Here is a 21,045-nt window from a genome sequence, read left to right as displayed (position 1 = left end):
ATTGCGTCTCTTTTTTGTGTTTCCTTTATGCTTTCTTCTTTCGTTTTTTCAATAATATTTATTTCTGTTCATATTTAAATTGCAAAAATATATTACTGTCGTAATATGTATGCATTTTGGAGAAGGCCAAGTAAGTAGTGTAACTTGTGCCTAATCCATTTGTGTTTCAGTCAACCATGGACCTACTCGTTAAAAATAGAAACGCCTCCCTCATCCCCCCAAAAAAAACAATAAAAAAGCAACAAAAACAACAACAAAACAAACAACAACAACAACCCGGGGAACTTCAATATCTAATTTTAGAGGGATTGGACCCCCCGGGTCCGCCTGTGGACAGCATATTTCCAGCACATACGGTACAATGTTCACTTTGATATGTTTTTTAAATACTAGTAAGCATTTATTATATAACATTTAGTTAAATATCTTAAAATATTAGTGAAATAAAAGTGTTATCAGTCACTCGGTGACGATAACACATTTTAGAGTGAAAATTTCACTATTTCACTCTAAAATGTGTTATCGTCACTGTAGAAAGTGTTATCTTCACTGTAAGAAAGCGGGAACTATTTTGCTGCTGGCATTTAAAAAATAAAGGTAAATTGCGAAAAGTTATATAATAAATAAAACATTTCATGTTTTTTTGTCAAATATGATTTATATCTCATCTCGTGAAGTTTGCAATCATATCACACTCGTCGCACAAGCACGACTCGTGAGATATGATTGAAAACTTCACGAGATGAGATATAAATCATATTTGACCAAAAACGTAAAATATCCTCTATGTATTAATTTTCTTACACATCCGTTGGTACGAACAACATTTGCCATTTTTGATAACACATACACAGGGGCGGGATGTAGCCAAGTGGTAAAGTGCTGGCTTGATGCGCGGTCGGTCTAGGATCGATCCCCTTCGGTGGTTCCAATTGGGCTATTTCCCGTTCCAGCCAGTGCACAACGACTGGTATATCAAAGGCCGTGGTATGTGCTATCCTATTAGTGGGATGGTGCATATAAAAGATCACTTGCTACTAATGAAAACAATGTAGCGGGTTTCCTCTCTAAGACTATACGTCAAAATTACTAAATGTATGACATACAATAGTCGATGATTACTTAAAGGGATATTCCTGAGTTTGCTGCAATTTTTAAGATGTTATCGACTAACAGAGACGTTTTGACGACTGTAATTACATATCAAATATATTTTTCTGCATAAAATATTAGTGTCTGTACATTAAAAGTGTTTCTGATCGTTCTAATATTTGTACCAGGTTAAATTTCATTTGATTTCCTAAAAAAATATATTTTCGTACGTACGAAATTATTTGAAGACAGAATCCAGTTTGGGCTTCTTACAAATATTAAGACGACCAGAAACACATTGAATATACAGACACTGATATTCTAAACCAGAAAATATATTTAATATGTAAGTTTAATCGTAGGAATATTGTATTAGTCGGAAACATCTTACAATGCAGCAAACTCGGGAATGTCCCTTTAATCAATTTGCTCAAGTAGTGTCGTTAAACAAAACAAACTTTACCGACTGGTTGCTCCTAGCGCTAGGACTGTAAATAGGTATTAGGTGAAAAAAGCTTTCAAATTTATTTTAAAATTGTTTTGTTTTTTCTTCAGAATATGTAAGAAATAAAATATTACATTCGTGTGCCGTTAGATACCATTTATTTTACACCTCGTCGTTTACAAACATATCCATCTCGCTTTCGCTTGTTAGATACATTTTAAAACAACTCGTTGTACAAGATATACGTTTTAAAACAACTCATTGTACAAAATACACGTTTTAACACAACTCGTTGTACAAGATAAATGGTATATAACAGCCAGTCATGTTGTATTCTCCATATGTATCGAATATGTGTAGAAATTTGGCCCGCCACTGTAGTTGCCTCCCCTGTCTTTGTTGTCGATCGATGTTGAGAATTTAATGGGTGTCGATTAAAACTCCGCTTAGCCAAATTGGCTTACTTCGAAAACATCCTCTTTGTGACCGAACCGCTCAGATGACTTCACCAAGGTAAGAACAACTAAATTTTACTCTGTTCGCCGCACATCATCACGTAAGGGTTTTTTTTAAACAAGCAAAAACCAGTCGAGAATAGTCGTAGATTTTCGTTAGCTACACTTGTGAGCTAAAAGTATTTGTACGATCTCGTTGACATCAGATTCTGTTCGAAAGGAAAGGAATATAAAATATTTTTACGACATCTCAGCATATTGTAAAACTACGGCTAACATCTGGTTGTTCGTACACTTGGTCGAGAGGAAAAGAAAGGAAACCCGCACAGCTGTCACTCAAGCAACGTCTGTCAATAATATCGGATAATCATGATGAGTGAGTCACACTTGGAATTTTTTTTTGGTTTAGCCAGTCTCCAAATATATAGAGGTTTTTTGTTTTTTAAAGGGACCTTCCTGAGTTTGCTCCATTGTAAGATGTTTCCGACTAATAAAATATTTCTACGATTAAACTTACATATTTATATTAAATATATTTTCTTGTTTAGAATATCAGTGTCTGTATATTCAATGTGTTTCTGGTCGTCTTAATATTTCTCAGAAACCCAAACCGGATTTTGTCTTTAAATAATTTCGTACGTACGAAAAAACAATATTTTAGGAAATAAAATAAAATTTAACCTAGTACAAATATTAGAACGATCAGAAACACGTTTAATATACAGCCACTAATATTTTATTCAGAAAAATATATTTGATATGTAATTACAATCGTTAAAAAGTCTCTGTTAGTCCATAACATCTTAAAAATTGCAGCAAACTCAGGAATTTCCCTTTAATTACAAAAATGTGTTTAATTTTTAAAGGAATATTGTATTAGCCAAAGACTAAATGTTGTAGTCACTTTGTACAATTAACAATTAGCTAATTCCGCAATGGACAGGGTGAGCCCTGATAATGCAGCAGACGATATTTTATTTACACTTTTCCATAGACAAGGTAGTACATACCATAACCTTTGATGTATCAGTCGTGGAGTGACCCCCCCCCCCAAAAAAAAAAAACACAAAAAAAAAAAAACCCACACACACACACAAAAAACACAAAACAAAACAACAACAACAAAAAACCCCACAAAAACAACCCAAGTCCATCGTTGAGTGATTCCAGGGCTTCTAGATTATGGTAGTCCCCAACTCCCATGGCTAGTGATATTTAATGTTGGGCTAGTAAATAACTGATATTGCCATGCCCAACGGCTAGTGAAAAACATTTGTCAAATGTTGCAGTTAAGTCTGTTTTGTAAATATGAATATTCTGCCCCCACCCTAACCCTCTTCCCCGAATGTTAGTGGTTTTAAGTGACATCTGATTATTACTATTATTTAGTAAAATTGTATTAAATAAAATTAGGGCTAGTGAATGTTTAATTGTAGTAAATTGTTTAAATCACTGATCCCTATCTAGTGAATTTTATAAAAATTCTAGAATAGTGGAAGTCCCCAGGCGAGCACTTTACCACGAGAGCATCCATTGCTCTGTAAAACAGCAAAATTTGTATTCCATTAGTAGTGCTCAAGTGATCTTTTATATGCATCATCCTGCTGACAGAATAGCACATACCACGACCTTTGATATACCAGTCAAGAAATAGCCCAATGGGCCCACCGACAGAGCGCCTTACCACTGGGCCCCCTGTGAAATATAAAAATTTCTCCATTCAAGTTTCAACACTGTATTGTAATACAGGTTAAAGGGGCTGTATCAAAGCTGCAAATAATAGAATAATAGTAATAACATATGCACCCCTTTACTTGCTGAGGGAGACACACAGACAGAAAGAAAGAGAGACAGACAGAAAGAAAGACAGCGAGAGATCCTGTGTCTACCCTTATCTATCATTTCATTCACATGACAGTACATACCAAAGCCTTGTCATGGGGCACTGCTTGGGACGGGGGAAAACTGAGTCCACTGTGAGGGTGATATATAGAGAATACTCCCCGAGTGTCTTGTGATATCATAATTTATCAGCACGAGTTGGTAAGTATGAAATCCGTGGCTTGCCAAAGATTTTAATACTTTTATCAACGAGTGCTGATAAATTATGATATCACAAGACACGAGGTGGGTATTCTATTTATCATCCATTATCATTCTTTTCATTTGCGACAATTATTGTAAACAATGGCAGTAATGTGGGTTGAATGTCACTATATTTGGCAGCGGTAGACTCGTTAACTAGCATTTAACTCTACTCTACTATGCCGAATATTATTGGCTTATTGTATATATGTATTTTTGTTATATCCACTCGTATTTCAGTATTAATGTATTTATATAATTTAACTATTAATATACTATATTATTTACTATTTAATGTTCTCCTGTAAACCCTGTCCTGTCTTGTCACATATTATATTATGTAATTATTCATTCTTTCCCCATATGCCGTTGCCTAACGGCCTGGGTGTAATAAAGTTCTGTTCTGTTCTGTTCTGACAGTGGCGTGACGTCACTAATGATAGGTTTAGCACTGAAACATATACCGTGACGTACAATATGACCAATCAAGATTAGAAGAAGCGATATCTCCTAGGAGAATATCGCAGGAGATATCGCAAATTATAGTGCCAGCGATATATCCTACAAAAACCTTTAATGGATGATAAATTCTGCGACTTGTCGCATGTCACTGAACTACATTCTATCCCTATTGTTTTTTTAAGACACTCAATATAAATACCTGACGTTTATCAGGGCAGATCCGAATTATTTCTGGGATAAGTGAGGAAAAATATTAAAGGGACATTCCTGATTTTTCTGCAATTTTAAAGACGTTATCGACTAAAAGAGACTTTTTAACGATTGTAATTACATATCAAATATATTTTTCTGTATAAACTATTAGTGGCTGTATATTAAACGTGTTTCTGATCGTTCTAATATTTGTACTAGGTTAAATTGTATTTTGGTTCCTAGAATACATTTTGTTTTCGTACGTACACAATTATTTGAAGACAAAATTCAGTTTGGGCTTCTTACAATTATTAAGACGACCAGAAACACATTAAATATACAGACACTGATATTCTCAACAAGAAAATATATTTAATATGTAAGTTTAATCATAGAAATATGTTTTTAGTCTGAAGCATCTATTCTTACAATGCAGCAAACTCAGGAATGTCCCTTCAAGACATGTTTCAAATGTCCTTCTGCCTGTATTGTTACAGTGACTTTTATCTTATAAAATAATGTCCCGACGTGTTTTCTTATTGTTTCTTTAAAGACATTAAAAGACACCGGCCTCCGTGGCGTCGTGGTTAAGCCATCGGACATAAGGCTGTTAGGTACATGGTTCGCAGCCCAGTACCGGCTCCCACCCAGAGCGAGATTTAACGACTCAGTGGGTAGGTGTAAGACCACTACACCATCGTCTCTCTCACTAACAATTAACAACTAATCCACTGTCCTGGACAGCCCAGCCCAGATATATTGGATATAAGCACGAAAAATAAGTTGAAATAAATAAAAATTAAAAGTCATTATACAGTGTAGGTGTGTTTTAAACACCAATTTCAGTCACCAACGGGTCATTCCATTTAAAATCGAAAAGGAGGTGATAATTAAACCCTATCCCCTTCAATTTAGCTGGCATATAATGTTATTATGGCTGGACATGCTGATTTTTCAAATGTCAGCTTGATCGTCCAAAGTAGTAGCCTTCAAATGACCACAGCTCAGCGTACTTGAACCTCCCCCCCCCCCCCCCCCCGTTGAGAATCTCACTGTTTTACTCCAGAAAATAGCATACACATCTCAGGATTTAATTTGTATAGTGTTTCATTTGTTTATAAAACGTAGTGCCCCCCCCCCCCCCATTTTGATCAGGATACGGCCCTGAATACCATATTACCCAATTGCTATTTTTGTTATACCACAACATTTAGTCTTTCGCTTATAAAATATTTTAATAATTGTCAAAGAAATTCTCTACATATCTAAAAATTGGCTCAACCAAAATTAATTGCAGTTTGCAGTGTGATCCCAGCTCCTACCAGGCCCAACAGATTTTTGTATCTCCTAAATTCAAGGACCATAACTCTGTCAAACTTAGTAAATCGCCATTAACTGCAGCTGTACATGATAAAGCTACACACAAAACTTTGGCTCAATAGTTTAAGGCAAGGCATTCAGCTGAGTATTTTGAGGCATTGCCAAAAAACGAAACATACAAAAGACCACCAAAAGTCGGGAAGACTCTAATTGGGACAGAGATGGACGGACGGACGGATGGACGGACAAATGTGTTAGGACCAGGGCCCCGTTCCACGAAGCGATCTTAGCGCTAAGATCACCTTAAAGGGACATTCCTGCATTGACTGCATTGTAAGATGTATCCGAATAATAAGATATTTCTACGATTAAAGTTACATATTAAATACATTTTCTTGTTTAGAATATCAGTGTCTGTATATTCAATGTGTTTCTGATCGTCTTAATATTTGTAAGAAGCCCAAACTGGATTTTGTTTTACGAAAAAAAATATTTTAGGAAATAAAATTAAATTAACGTAGTACAAATATTAGAATGATCAGAAACACGTTTAGTACACAGTCACTAATATTTAAAGCAGAACAATATATTTGATATGTAATTACAATCGTTAAAAAGTCTCTATTAGTCGATAACATCATAAATTTTGCAGCAAACTCAGGAATGTCCCTTCAAGCACATACGGTAGTTATGTACATACGGCAATCGTAGCGCTAAGATCGCTTTGTGGAACGGGGCCCAGTAGGGGATGAAAAAAGAATTACACTCGCATAAAATACATATCATAGAATGGCAGGCCTCCATTTGCGCTATATCTCGTATTAGTTATTACTGGATGTTTTTAATATTCGCACAGCACGCAATGATATAATACATTTGTGTACTTAATACTAATTCAGCTCGGTGCCATAGTAACAACAATAATATCATTATGGATGCAAGCTGGTGACAACAACGCCTGATTAACGGAAATATATAGAATATTTGTCTGACGACATTTTAGCATATTTTGAACATTGGAAAGATATATATATATATATTTGTTTTTTAAAAGAGGGTTGGCTGGGGCAGCTGTTTTAGCTGGGGAAGCAAAGCATACCATGCTTCACCACGGCTTCCGACTGTCTGTAACTAGCCCAAACTTATTTTATTTAGTCGGTTAAAAAAACTAAACAGTACACGTTAATACACTTGGGTTTTTCTCTATACAGACGACAAAAAGGGCACTTCTAAACTAAGAGTTAAACTAAGGTTTTCATATTTATCGGAGAGAGAGAGAGAGAGAGAGAGAGAGAGAGAGAGAGAGAGAGAGAGAGAGAGAGAGAGAGAGAGAGAGAGAGAGAGAGAGAGAGAGGGAGGGAGAGAGAGAGAGAGAGAGAGAGAGAGAGAGAGAGAGAGAGAAAGAAGAAACCAGAGCTCGCGGAGTACTGGTATATATTTGAACGTAGGAACCGGTGTCGTGGTTAAGTCATCGGACATAGGGCTGGTAGATATTATTACTAGGGCGTCCACGAGTCCCAACATATTGTACTCGAGTACTCGAGGGTTAAACACGACCCGGACCAGAGTACCCGACACTTACACTAGGTGATAATGAGACTGAGGAATAAAGTCAAATAAAGTAAAATTTGTTTTATTTAACGAACCCGCTAGAGCACACTGTTTTTTTTTATCTTATCATCGGCTATTGGACACTGTTTTTAGAGGAAACCCGCTGTCGTCACATAGGCTACTCTTTTACGACAGGCAGCAAGGGATCTTTTATTTGCGCTTCCCACAGGCAGGATAGCACAAACCATGGCCTTTGTTGAACCAGTTATGGATCACTGGTCGGTGCAAGTAGTTTGAAGCCTTGCGGAGCACTAACTAAGGGTTTGGAGTCGGTATCTGGATTAAAAATCGACTGGGATCCGAACCCAGTACCTACCAGCCTGTAGACCGATGGCCTAACCACGACGCCACCGAGGCTGGTCTAAAGTCAAATAGAATTATGCATCTTAATTCCAGCGCTGAACATGGATGACAAATCATGCCATTGTATTGTATTGCACACATGCGACTTTTGTTTTCCCTCCATGTCTCATAGCTCTATAATGTAACCGGCGGCAAGCATATGGCAAAATACCGTAAAAATATAATTAAATGAGGGTGCCCTTATTTGCACGGGTACTCGGAGTCCTGTGAACGGACTCGAGTCTTGCTAGACTCGGCCCATGCCAGAGTACTCGAGTAATCGTGGACACCCCAGTAGATACTTGGTTCGCAGCCCGGTATCGCCCCCCCCCCCCCCCCCACACACCCAGAACGAGTTTTAACGACTCAGTGGGTAGGTGTAAGACCACTACACCCTCTTCTCTCTCACTAACCACTAACCCACTGTCTTCAGGTCCCTGGACTAGCAGCCCAGGGCCCCGTTCCACGAAACGATCTTAGAACTAAGACCACCTTAGTGCATACGGTAGCTATGCGCTTAAGGTGATCTTAGGGCTAAGATCGCTTTGTAGAACGGGGCCCAGATAACCGAGGTGTGTGTGCCCAGGACAGCGTGCTTGAACCTTAATTGGCTATAAGCACGAACATAAGTTAAAATGAAATGAAAGTAGGGGTGCGAGTGCGAATAATTTTAACATGCTCATATACCACTAGAGTTTCGAGCATGTCCGTCCCGGGGCCTGTCTCTGGATAGCCAGTGACTTGCTCCGGGATAGAACAAAATTAAGGGGACGATTTTGAAATTTACATCCAAAAATTAAATAGCGGGCCTTTAAAATTTTGATGCGCATCTCTAATTAATATAATTAATAAAGAAAATTCTACTCATTAAATTTGGTCGCTAGATTAGATTGGGCGGTCAAAATAAAATTAGATAGATAACACGCCTGATTTGGGTGAAAATGGACAGAATTTTGAAAATAGCAATTAGTAAAAGAAATTAGTACGATTAAAATTAGAAAGAAAAAAGTTACAAGCCAAAAATAAAAAGAATTGACTGCTCGGTCGAATATTTATATTATTTGGAGCATTTTGGAAGGACAGTCCAAAAATAAATAAGAGAAAGAAGAGAGGATCGGACTATTTAATAATATTAAAAAAAAAAAAAAAAAAAAAAAAAAAAAAAAAAAAAGTAGGGGGATTTTAGCCAATTGTCAGATATGTGGAGTATTTGTGGAATTGTCAGATATGTGGAGTATTTGTGGAATTGTCAGATATGTGGAATATTTATGGAATTGTCAGATATGTGCAGTTTTCCTAATGTTTTAGGATAGTGCATATAAAGGATCCCACGACTGGTATACCAAAGGCTGTGGTATGTGCTATCCTATCTGTGGGATGGTGCATATAAAAGACCCTTTGCTACTAATGAAAAAAAAAGTATCGGGTTTCCTCTCTAAGTCTATATATCAGAATTACCAAATGTTTGACATCCAATAGCCGATGATTAATAAACCAATGTGCTCTAGTGTTGTCATTAAGCAGAACAAACTTTAAGGGCCGAATTCAGGCGACAATATTTCAAAATCGTAGGTAACCGTTAACGTGCGTTTTACTTAGGTAACCGATTGTTCGGTTACGTGAATATAGTTCTCGTAACCGATGAGTTAGACCTACCTAAACCTAAAATACTGGAACTGCGGTTCAGTGCTACATTGGTGGTTCAGTGCTACATTGGTGGTTCAGTGCTACATTGGTGGTTCAGTGCTACATTGGTGGTTCAGTGCTACATTGGTGGTTCAGTGCTACATTGGTGGTTCAGTGCTACATTGGTGGTTCAAAAACATAAACTGATCTTTACTTTCATTACTGATATATGGTACCTTTAATTTTAGAATGTAATTGTTCACCACGTGGCGATTGTCGGTTCTCGTTATTTTGAAGTTGCGTAACCGACACGCGAACATAACAACGGTTCTCATGAAATATTGTGCCCTGCTAATTTACAAAGCATGTTTATGACTTACAGGGGCGTAGCGTGATCTGGACTTGGGGGGGTGGGGGGGGGGGGGGTGTGTTCGAATATGAACCAAGTGGACCTTTTTCTATTTTGTTTTTGCACCACCATATATATGTATAAACCTGTATGTTTTAGTTCTGAAAGCGGACCATTTGCTTCAGCTGGGGGGGGGGGGGGGGGGGATGCATTTTCAATGCTTAAAAACCTGCGTTTAAGAAAAACAGCTGCGTTCAACCATACCGAGCAGAAAAACGTTCGCTAGACTGGTTTATATGCTGCACGGTAAACCAAATGGCCTCGTCGGGAACCAATCAAATAGTTCTCGAACGTTAGCGAAACGTTCGCTGGCTGAACTTGGAGCAGGCTACATAAATTCGGCCCAACATTTTTTTAACGAATGAAATGCATCTGACACGAATAAATCCGTCATGGGGTTTCGGTGTACTGTTGACGTTGTCGGGTAGGCCTAAGTGATGACTACAACGGGTATATTACATACATGTTTATTGCATACTTCGTGGACGGGTGTGTTGTGTGTTTAACCCCTGTGAACACGCATGTCTCGTAAAGACGTCACATCTCAAGTTACACTGTTTCTTTCACTTGATACGTCTCTTTTTTATACTACAACACGACAGACGCGTCACAGGCTATAAATTTACACCTGAATATTATATGGGAGAGAAAAAAAAAATGTTGTGGAAAATAAATGAGTTTTTAAAGTACAACAGGTACATATACTGATGGAAAGAAATAAGGCAACAAATAAAATTTTAGAGCAAATTTTGTTCATTTCTAGCGTAATAATATCTGTATATAAAACAAATATGTAATGTGAGATCGAATGTCACTAATATTTATTGTTGGGTAACAGTAGCCCAGTGGTAAAGCGCGCGGTCGGTGTGGGATCGATCCCCGTCGGTGGGCCCATGGGGCTATTTCTCGTTCCAGCCAGTGCACCACGACTGGTACATCAAAAACCGTGGTATGTACTATCCTGTCTGTGGGATGATGCATATAAATGATCCCTTGCTGCTAATCGAAAAGAGTTAGCCCATAAAGTGGCGACAGCGGGTTTCCTCTCTCAATATCTGTGTGGTCCTTAACCATATGTCTGACGCCATATAATCGTAAATACAATGTGTTGAGTGCGTCGTTAAATAAAACATTTCTTTCTTCTTCTTTTTTTGTTGGTAACATGGTTAGCTTCCCGACAAAGTGGTTGCAGTAACATTTGCTGTTAAAGTTTGTTTTGTTTAACGACACCACTAGAGCACATTTATTTATTAATCATCGGCTATTTGATCTCAAACATATGGCCATTTTAACACAGTCATAGAAAGGAAACCCGCTACATTTTTCCATTAGTAGCAAGGGATCTTTTATATGCACCATCCCACAGACAGAACAACACATACCACGGCCTTTGATATACCAGTCGTGGTGCACTGGCTGTGACGAGAAATAGCCCAATGGGCCCACCGACTGGATCGATCCCAGACAAACCGCGCATCACGCGAGCGCTTTACCACTGGGGTACGTTTCGTCCCCATTTGCTATTTGCTATAACACACACACACACACACACACAGAGAGAGAGAGAGAGAGACACACACAAACACACACACACACACACACACACACACACACACACACACACACACACACAAACCCAAAGCATTCAAAATCATATTTATTGTCCCATTTTCTTAATTTTAAATCTTATAAACATTTCAGTTCGGTTGAAATGGACCAGCGGTTGACTCCCCCTGGCAGCCAGCCTCTGACTATCGACGACGCCACAGTCAATGACGTCACTACGGACAGCCCGACGTCATACATCCGCCAAGGCGACAGCTTCATATGTACCCTCTGCAGCAAGGTGGTCACCTCCAAAGCCGCCATAGTCCGCCACATCCAGCTGACCCATGAGAAACGGAAACCCTACCAGTGCAATATCTGTCACCGCCGCTTCGGCTACAAGAACATTCTGATGGAGCACCAGAACGTCCACTACGGTATCAAGCCGTACGCGTGCAACCTCTGCGATAAGCGGTTCGCGGCCAGGTCAAATCTCTTCCAACACCGTCTACTTCACAGGAAACCCTACTCGTGCGAGTTCTGCTCCAAGCGATTCGACCGGACGGACCAGCTGAACAGACACATGCTGTCTCACCCCGTGCGGAACATGCTGTCGTGCACCATGTGTCCGTTCAAGACGTCGGGGCAGCACAACCTGAGCCAGCACATCAAGGAGAGTCATTCCCTTCAGATGTTCGACACCCAGAGACTCCAACAGTCGGTCGACGAAGGCGGAGGAGTCGCGGCGGGTCAGAATCTCGGGCTGGGGATGTTACCGAACATGGACACCACCGAGGCTCTGAAGACGATCGATAACATCTGCTCCCAGCTGGCCTCGCGTCCTCAGCAGATGGAGATGACGAGGCAAATGCATATGGCGCTGAAGCAAGAACCCATGTCACCGTCACAACAGCATCAGTCTGCCATCTCCAGGTCGGGTCAGTTTAAAAATCTTTCTCGGAACTCTTTACCGGCATCTGTTTCTGGAGGTGCTGGATCTAATGGGACCTCAGTGATGTCGACGTCCTTGTTTGGACAGTCATCCTCTATGGGTGACATTCACATGGATGGTGAGGGAAATGCCGCAGGTTCTGGCAATCCTTTGTCTTACGGAGGACCTGTGTTCCCTAACATGATGTCTCCATCTTTCAGCAACAACAGTAATAACAGCAACAGCCTCAGCATGTCCCAAAACAGCGACCACAACAGAGAGATCCACGCATCACCATCACCTTCAATCGGTTCAGGTCTTCTTTCAGAGACCGCTTCACCCAAAAGGATGTCCTCGCCTAGCGCATCTATATCCAGATCCTGCTCGGCAGTGGACCCCACAAAATCTACAGCAGCAGACTCCACCAGCAACCTGTCCGAGGTGATCTGCGGACTTCAGAGCGTCCTGCAGAAGGCTCAGGAGATTCCGGAGATCAGCATCCAGGTGGCGAAGCCGAGGTCGGGGCGCGACGCGTGCACCCAGCACACGAGTCACATCGTGGGCATGCCCAGCCTCCAGGACGCGCTGTCGTTCTACGAGGCCCAGGGCAAGCTGTACCGGTGTCCGCACTGCAAGATCCTGTTCGAGGAGCGAGGCATGTTCTTCCTCCACAAGTCGCTGCATGGGGAGATGAGTCCCTGGGAGTGCAGCATCTGTCACAAGATCTGTTCCGACAAGAACGACTTCAACCTACATTTTGTGAACGAGCAGCACTATATGATGTGATTATTTATATTTTTTATTTATTTTATGTACGTTTAGAGAAAGTTGCCGCATGTAGCGCACGTCTGTCTTGGGCACAAGTTCTAGCATAGGCCAGTTCTTTCGTCCAAGACAGGAGGGGGCGGGTAATTAATTGGATTGGAAATAATTTAGCATGCATTTTCAGAGCAAGCTGCTGTATGTAGCGCACGCTTATCTTGGGCGAGGGTTCTAGCATGGACCAGTTCGTTCGTCTATGACAAGAGAGTTAGGGAGGAAAAAGAAGGGTCTCGCATACTTAAACCGTTAAACCCGAGAGGAAGGGAAGGGGCACAAGGCTCATATAGACTGAATGCGGCGCGTCCGTGCGGTCCGGCTAAAACTAAAACTTGGAAATACATATATTTCAATTACAACGTCTAGACTGGATGCGTGCGTCTGCAAAACGCATGCTGCCAGTCGGAACGCAGTTGGTGTACAGTGGCGGATCCAGAATATCCATTTAGGGGGGGAGGGGGGGCAATGACATGAGGCGAAATGTCATAGGAACTTTGGGGGAGGTTTGGAGGGGGATGAAAATTAATATATAATAAAATTATAACTCGCAAAATTTAGCGGGGGGGGGGGGGGGGGTGGGGGGCTCGCCCTCCCCTAGATCTGCCTCTGGTGTATACGCTCTGAACGTATGCCGAACACTCATCAGATGCAACAATCGGACCGCACGCACGCACCGCATACAGTTTATATACAACCTTTACTGTTGTACTTAATGTTATTGTATATTATCTGATATTATTATGTTTTGTAGTAGCCCAAACTGGATTTTGCCTCCGAGTAATCGAACGTACGATATACATATAAGGAATTAAGAAATTAATGAATTGACAACATCCCAGCACAAAGATTCACATATTACGAAGCAATATGAAGTTTGAGATGCAACGAACTAGAGAACCGGAGATTTTCTAAACAGGGAAATATTTATTTATTTGTCTGAAATCTCAGGGCCCTGGTATCGACCCGTGAAAATTGATACCAGGAGCTGTGTTACTCGGAAACCTCTCACAATAGCCGAAACCTCAGGACTGTTTATGGAAATAAATTGGATACGATAGAACAGGATGTGTGTATGTGTGTGTGTGTGTGTGTGTAGATATATATATTATATTATTATTATTATTATTGTTATTATTACACACGTATATATATATATATATTATAGTCTAAGTCATAATTGTTGAAATATTGTAGTAGCATATAACATGATCACACAAATTGTTTGGACAAGACATTTCAGTGTATATTTCGTGAACTGAAACGAAAACGGTACACTATGATGTGATCTTCTGTACTTAACATTAATTTGATATTTACACTGCCAAAACTTAACGTGTATTTATGCATACTAGCAGTGGCGGTTTCAGGAAGTTTTAAGAGTGGGTGCGCCTTTACGTCATTTGTCTAGCATTTCTGGATATACCACATAAATGTGTGGGGAGGGTGTGAGAGTGTGTGGGCGAGTGTGGTTTCTGATATTTAAAAACGACTACACGTGAATTCATTTTAATAAATGTGTTGTGTATTTTGAATATATATTCTAGTCTGTTAAGCCCTGTATACACGATCATACATTTGTCGAAAAACTTTGTTGAACACGGCGGGACAAATGTCCCCATTTGTTCACGCTTGCATAACTTTCCGTCTACACGATGCAATATTCTTGGATTTTTGTCCACATTTGTTTGACGTTTGTTTAGAATTTGTCAAAACAAACAATGTGTCAGAAATGAAATTGGAGGGAAAATGTCATGTAACGTTTCTTATTTACTTATAATGTTGATACACTTAAGCATAGCAGTTCATTTAAATGGGCGATTTTCATCCGGGTTTCCAACCAGTCAACATGAATACACGGGGGTGTAGGACACACTGTATGTTGGGAGGGGCAACGTTTTTTTTTTTCTTCACATTTCACTATAGCAATTAATTAAAAATAGACATTTATTATGTTTAAAAATATTTTTCATTTCCCAGCTATATTATAGCTAATTTTCTATTTTCTTTGTCTGTGTATTCATGTCCTGAAACGTTATAAAGGCATGGGTTTTGCTCATATAGGTTAATCACTTCTAACTTCCTGCCACGGAACCGTCCACTGGCGAGGTCAGAGGCCGAATTCGTGGTAGGCGTGCCTGAACCTTTTTGGATAGGGGCACGTAAATAGAGTTCCCATTCCCATTGTCAATCCGGCTTTAAAAGTATGTGTGTGTGGAGGGGGGTGGGGACGTGTTAGTTTGTGTGTGTGGGGGGGGGGGCGTGTTAGTGTGTGTTTTTGTGTGTGTGTACATTGTGTGTGTGTGTGTGCTAAACAAAAACGGGGGGGGGGGGGGGGAGGGCATTTATATAGATTGTCCCTCGGCGTTGAAAAGTGAGGGGGACGCGTCCCCTCTGTCCCCCACCGATCGACGCCCATGTCCCGCCTTGTCCAACTTTCTTGCAAAAGTGGTCTACCCGGTTATACATTTATTGCGCAGCAAGTGGAGACATTTGTCACGGCTTGTCCAACAATGTGTTTGGACAAATATATGATCGTGTAGACGGGGCTTTAGACTAGTGGTTGACATAATTATATTCATGTTTAACACTGCATGGTAGCAATTATACTTCATTAGATAATGTATGTCTTACAGGGGCGTGGCGTGGTTTGGACCTGGAGGGAGGGGTCGAATACGAACCTAGCGCATCCGCTTGTCTCTACTTTCCCTGGTCACCTATATGAATAATCTAATATTGCAATGTAAATCTTTTAGCCACAGCGGGGGGGGGGGGGGGGGGGTAAAATTATAAATATTACATGTATTTAATTTAACATGCTTTTTAGTGTCTGAGCTGGGTGCGTGCAGTAAAACAAGAATCATGGTACAGTAAAATTTGTTTTGTTTAACGAAACCACTAGAGCATTTGGCTATTGGATGTCGAACATTTGGTAACTGTCAAGTCTTCAGATGAAAACTCGCTACATTTTTTTTCCCATTACTAGCAAGAAATCTTTTATAAGCATTGTCCCACAGACAGGGCAGCACGTACCACAGCCCTTGATATATACCAGTCGTGGGACACTGGTTGGGATGGGAAACGTGGTACAGTGAAGATAGAGTCTTCTTCAAATAGACAAACGAGGTACTTTTCAATCAGTACCTTTTCATCCCCCCCCCCCCTCCACTCCACCCAACACACACACACACACACACACACACACACACACACACACACACCAGGTTCGGCCCTGATTTCGTATCGTGTATCAGGTGTTTATATATATAACATGTATGTAAAATGCAGTTTGTGTTTTTGATATTGTATTTTATTAACTGAAAACAAGTGTTCGCAGGCGCGGATCCAGGATGTTTTAATAGAGGGGGCCCACAACCCGTTGTTATTTTTGAAAATAGAATTTAAAGGTCCTTGGCAGGTGGACGGGATAAGTTTGCATTTTTTTGTGTGTATATTCTGTCATACATATTGTTTGACTAAATATGGGGGGAGGGGCGGGCGTCATGGCCCCCGCCTGAATCTGCGCCTAGTTCGTGTGCAGGTCAGTGTATCCCACACTACTTCATCAGGTAATGTTGTATTTATACTATGTTATAAACATACAGTGTAATGTTCACTAGTTCGTTGTTTTCTTATTGGTTCATTGCAAGATGGACCGGCCTCGGTGGCGTCGTGGTTAGGCCATCGGTCTACAGGCTGGTAGGTACTGGGTTCAGACCCCAGTCGAGGCATGGCATTTTTTAATCCAGATACCGACTCCAAACCCTGAGTGAGTGCTCCGCAAGGCTCAATGGGTAGGTGTAAACCACTTGCACCGACCAGTGATCCATACTGGTTCAACAAAGGCCATGGTTTGTGCGATCCTGCTTGTGGGAAGCGCAAATAAAAGATTTGCTGCTAATCGGAAAGAGTAGCCCATGTAGTGGCGACAGCGGGTTTCCTCTCAAAATCTGTGTGGTCCTTAACCATATGTGTGACGCCATATAACCGTAAATAAAATGTGTTGAGTGCGTCATTAAATAAAACATTTCTTTCTTTTCTTTCATTGCAAGATGGGGGCGGGTCGTGGCGCAGTGGTAAAGCGCTCACTTGATGCGCGGTCGGTTTAGGATCGATCCCCGTCGATTCACCCGTTGGGCTATTTCTAGTTCCAGGCAGTGCACCACGACTGGGATACTAAAGGCCATGGTATGTGCTATCCGATCTGTGGGATGGTGCATATAAAAGATCCCTTGCTATTAATTGAAAAATGTTGCGGGTTTCCTCTCTATGACTGTGTCAAAATTACCATATGTTTGACATCCAATAGCCGATGATTAACAAATTAATGTGCTCTAGTGGTGTCGTTAAACAAAACAAACTTCATTGCAAGACGAAAAAGGGTTCGTTTTGTTGCTAGTTTGTGTGTGCGTGCCTGCGTATGTTAAAACACGCCTAAAATAATATTAAAGTATTTTATATTTTTAAAAAATCTACTGAAACATTATTAATAACAATAATTTGGGTCTCACCTAAAAAGGCACACAGTACAATACAATGCAATGCAATATTTATTGACCACACAAACACATACTCACGCACACACACACATACCTACACACACACACTTGCTACATACATACAGACACACATACCTACACGCACGCACGCACGCACACATACGAGGGGGGGGGGGGAGACATGCAACAAAAAATACCATTGTTAAACGTAGTACAAAAGTTTGTATCACTTGAGCACATTGATTTTTTTATCATCTATTTTTACATTTCGTAATTTTAACACAATATTATAGTTTTAGAGAGAAAACACGCTACATTTGTCTTTTATATGTACCATACATACACACACGCACGCACGCATGCATACATACATACATGTATACATATTTTTATATTTATTTACAGTGAAATAGCTAGCGTCTCGATTCTGCTATAAAAGTGGACAATAATATTTTATTTGACCTAGATTAAACAAAGAATATCGAAAATAGCACTCTTAATATGTAATATAAATTTTTATAGTGTGAATCACTGGAAGGGCGAGTCGTTTGCGTTACAAGTATCTTTGACGGAAGTTCACGACTTTTGACGGAAATTCACGACTGAAGAGACTCATCGTTTATAACAATCATTGGAAAGGAATATGTTTGGAAGGAAATGTTTTATTTAACGACGCACTCAACACATTTTATTTACGGTTATATGGTGTCAGACATATGGTTAAGGACCACACAGATATTGAGAGAGGAAACCCGCTGTCGCCACTTCATGGGCTACTCTTTTCGATTAGCAGCAATGGATCTTTTATATGCACCATCCCATAGACAGGATAGCACATACCACGGCCTATGATGTACCAGTCGTGGTGCACTGGCTGGAACGAGAAATGGGTCCACCGACGGGGATCGATCTTAGACCGACCGCGCATCAAGCGAGAGCTTTACCAGTGCGGTACGTCTCGCCCCGACTATGTTTGGTGTCTAGCACATAGCTATTTTGACACCTGATCAAGGGGGGGAAACTTAACCGACGAAACCGACCGCGCACCAAGCGAACGCTTTACTACTGGGCTACGTCCCATCTCTCTGACTATAGTTACAGGCTGTGAAAATGGACACTTAAGTTTGGTTAATATCTACAAACTTCTAACATATCTGTACAGATGAAAATCGAGTAAACAATTACCAAAATGTCTGACATCCAATAGCCGATGAGTAATGAACCAATGTGCTCTAGTGGGGTCGTTAAATAAAAACAAACTTTTACTTTTAAACAGCAAGAGGCATGTTTTTGCACTTTTGCACTAGACAGGACAGTACATTACACAGGTTTTGATGTACCAGTGGGGCATTGTTGCAATGGGGGGGGGGGGGGGGGAGTTCATGGAGAGCGATTGATCCTGCTATGCTGAAATACATCCCGCCCCTCCACTAGAAATAATGCAATTCATGATCATTTCGTGATTAAAATAATTAAAGGGACATTTCTGAGTTTGCTGCACTTTTAAGATGTTATCGACTAACAGAAACTTTTTTACGATTGTAATATATTTTTCTGCATAAAATATTAGTGGATGTATATTAAACGTGTTTCTGGTCGTTCTAATATTTGTACTAGGTTAAATTTCATTTTATTTCCTAAAATATATATATTTTTTGTACGTACGAAATTATTTGAAGTTAAAATCCAGTTTGGGCTTCTTACACATATTAATACGACCAGAAACACATTTAGTGTACAGACACTGATATTCTAAACAAGAAAATATATTTAATATGTAAGCTTAATCGTAGAAATATTTTATTAGTCGAAAACATCTTACAATGCAGAAAAACGACTCCACTTGAGCATATTGATTTACTAATCATCGAATATTGGATGTCAAACATTTAGTAATTTTGACATGTAGTCTCAGAAAGGAAACCTGCTACATTTTTCCATTAGTAGCAAGGGATCTTTTATATGCACCATCCAACAGACAGGATATCACATACCACGGCCTTTGATATGCCAGTTGTGGTGACTGGCTGGAACGAAAAATAGCCCAATGGGTCCACCGACAGGGATCGATCCTTAACATGAAGCGAACGCTTTACCACTGGGCTACGTCCCGTCACTCGGACTAAGTTTGGTTAATATCTATAAACTTCTAACATATCTGTACAAATTAAAATAGAGTGAAAAATTACCAAATACTTGACATCCAATAGCCGATGATTAATAGATCAGTGTGCTCTAGTGGTGTCGTTAAACAAAACAAACCTTGTCTTTTTCCTCATAATTATTATCCTCGTCTGACTCGGACAATAAAGATAATTTGTCCTAACCGGTTACAAAAATGTCTTCTTCAAGGGCGAATACTCTAACAGGACTACTACATATCTACAGCTGAAGAATCAAAATGACAATAACATGGGCTTAGTGGTGTTGCGGTTAAGCCATCGACTGGTAGGTCCTGTGTTCACTTCCCGGTAGCGAATTTATCGATTCAGTGGGTAGGTGCAAGGCCACTAGAGCTCTCTCTCTCTCTCTATCTTTTCTCCTCTCTCTCTCTCCCCTCTCTTTTCTCCTCTCTTCGTCTCTCTCTCTTCTCCATCCATCCATCCATCCCTCCTCTCTCTCTCTCTCTCTCTCTCTCTCTCTCTCTCTCTCTCTCTCTCTCTCTCTCTCTCTCTCTCTCTCTCTCTCTCTCTCAGTCAGTCAGTCTAGACCAGGGTGACAAACCTTACTACTTCATCTGTAGGAGGACTGTCAGTCTATACCAGGGTGACATACCTTTACTACTTCGTCTGTAGGAGGACTGCCAATCTATACCAGGATGACATACCTTTACTACTTCGTCTGTAGGAGGACCGCCAGTCTCTAGACCAGGGTGACATACCTTTACTACTTCGTCTGTAGGAGGACCGCCAGTCTCTAGACCAGGGTGACATACCTTTACTACTTCGTCTGTAGGATGACCGCCAGTCTGTAGACCAGGGTGACATACCTTTACTACTTCGTCTGTAGGAGGACCGCCAGTCTGTAGACCAGGGTGACATACCTTTACTACTTCGTCTGTAGGATGACCGCTGCCAGTCTCTAGACCAGGGTGACATACCTTTACTACTTCGTCTGTAGGAGGACCGCCATTCTCTAGACCAGGGTGACATACCTTTACTACTTCGTCTGAAGGAGGACCGCCAGTCTGTAGACCAGGGTGACATACCTTTACT

General features: G+C 40.5%; 1 protein-coding gene across 1 annotated transcript; it reads left to right on the top strand.

Annotated features, from left to right (window-relative positions):
• The first annotated feature begins 1,916 nt into the window (after positions 1-1,916).
• LOC121390463 (zinc finger protein 629-like) lies at positions 1,917-15,084 on the top strand. The gene is made up of 3 exons (XM_041522286.1): positions 1,917-2,050; positions 11,741-13,297; positions 14,086-15,084. The coding sequence occupies exons 1-3, from the start codon at positions 2,037-2,039 to the stop codon at positions 14,144-14,146; spliced, it is 1,632 nt and encodes a 543-aa protein (XP_041378220.1). The 5' UTR covers positions 1,917-2,036; the 3' UTR covers positions 14,147-15,084.
• The last annotated feature ends 5,961 nt before the right edge of the window (positions 15,085-21,045 follow it).

The sequence above is a fragment of the Gigantopelta aegis genome, chromosome 15, assembly GCF_016097555.1.
Source record: "Gigantopelta aegis isolate Gae_Host chromosome 15, Gae_host_genome, whole genome shotgun sequence".
NCBI classification, from domain to species: domain Eukaryota; kingdom Metazoa; phylum Mollusca; class Gastropoda; order Neomphalida; family Peltospiridae; genus Gigantopelta; species Gigantopelta aegis.
The sequence above is the reverse complement of the archived record's forward strand: the minus strand, read 5'-3'. Positions and strand labels throughout refer to the sequence as shown.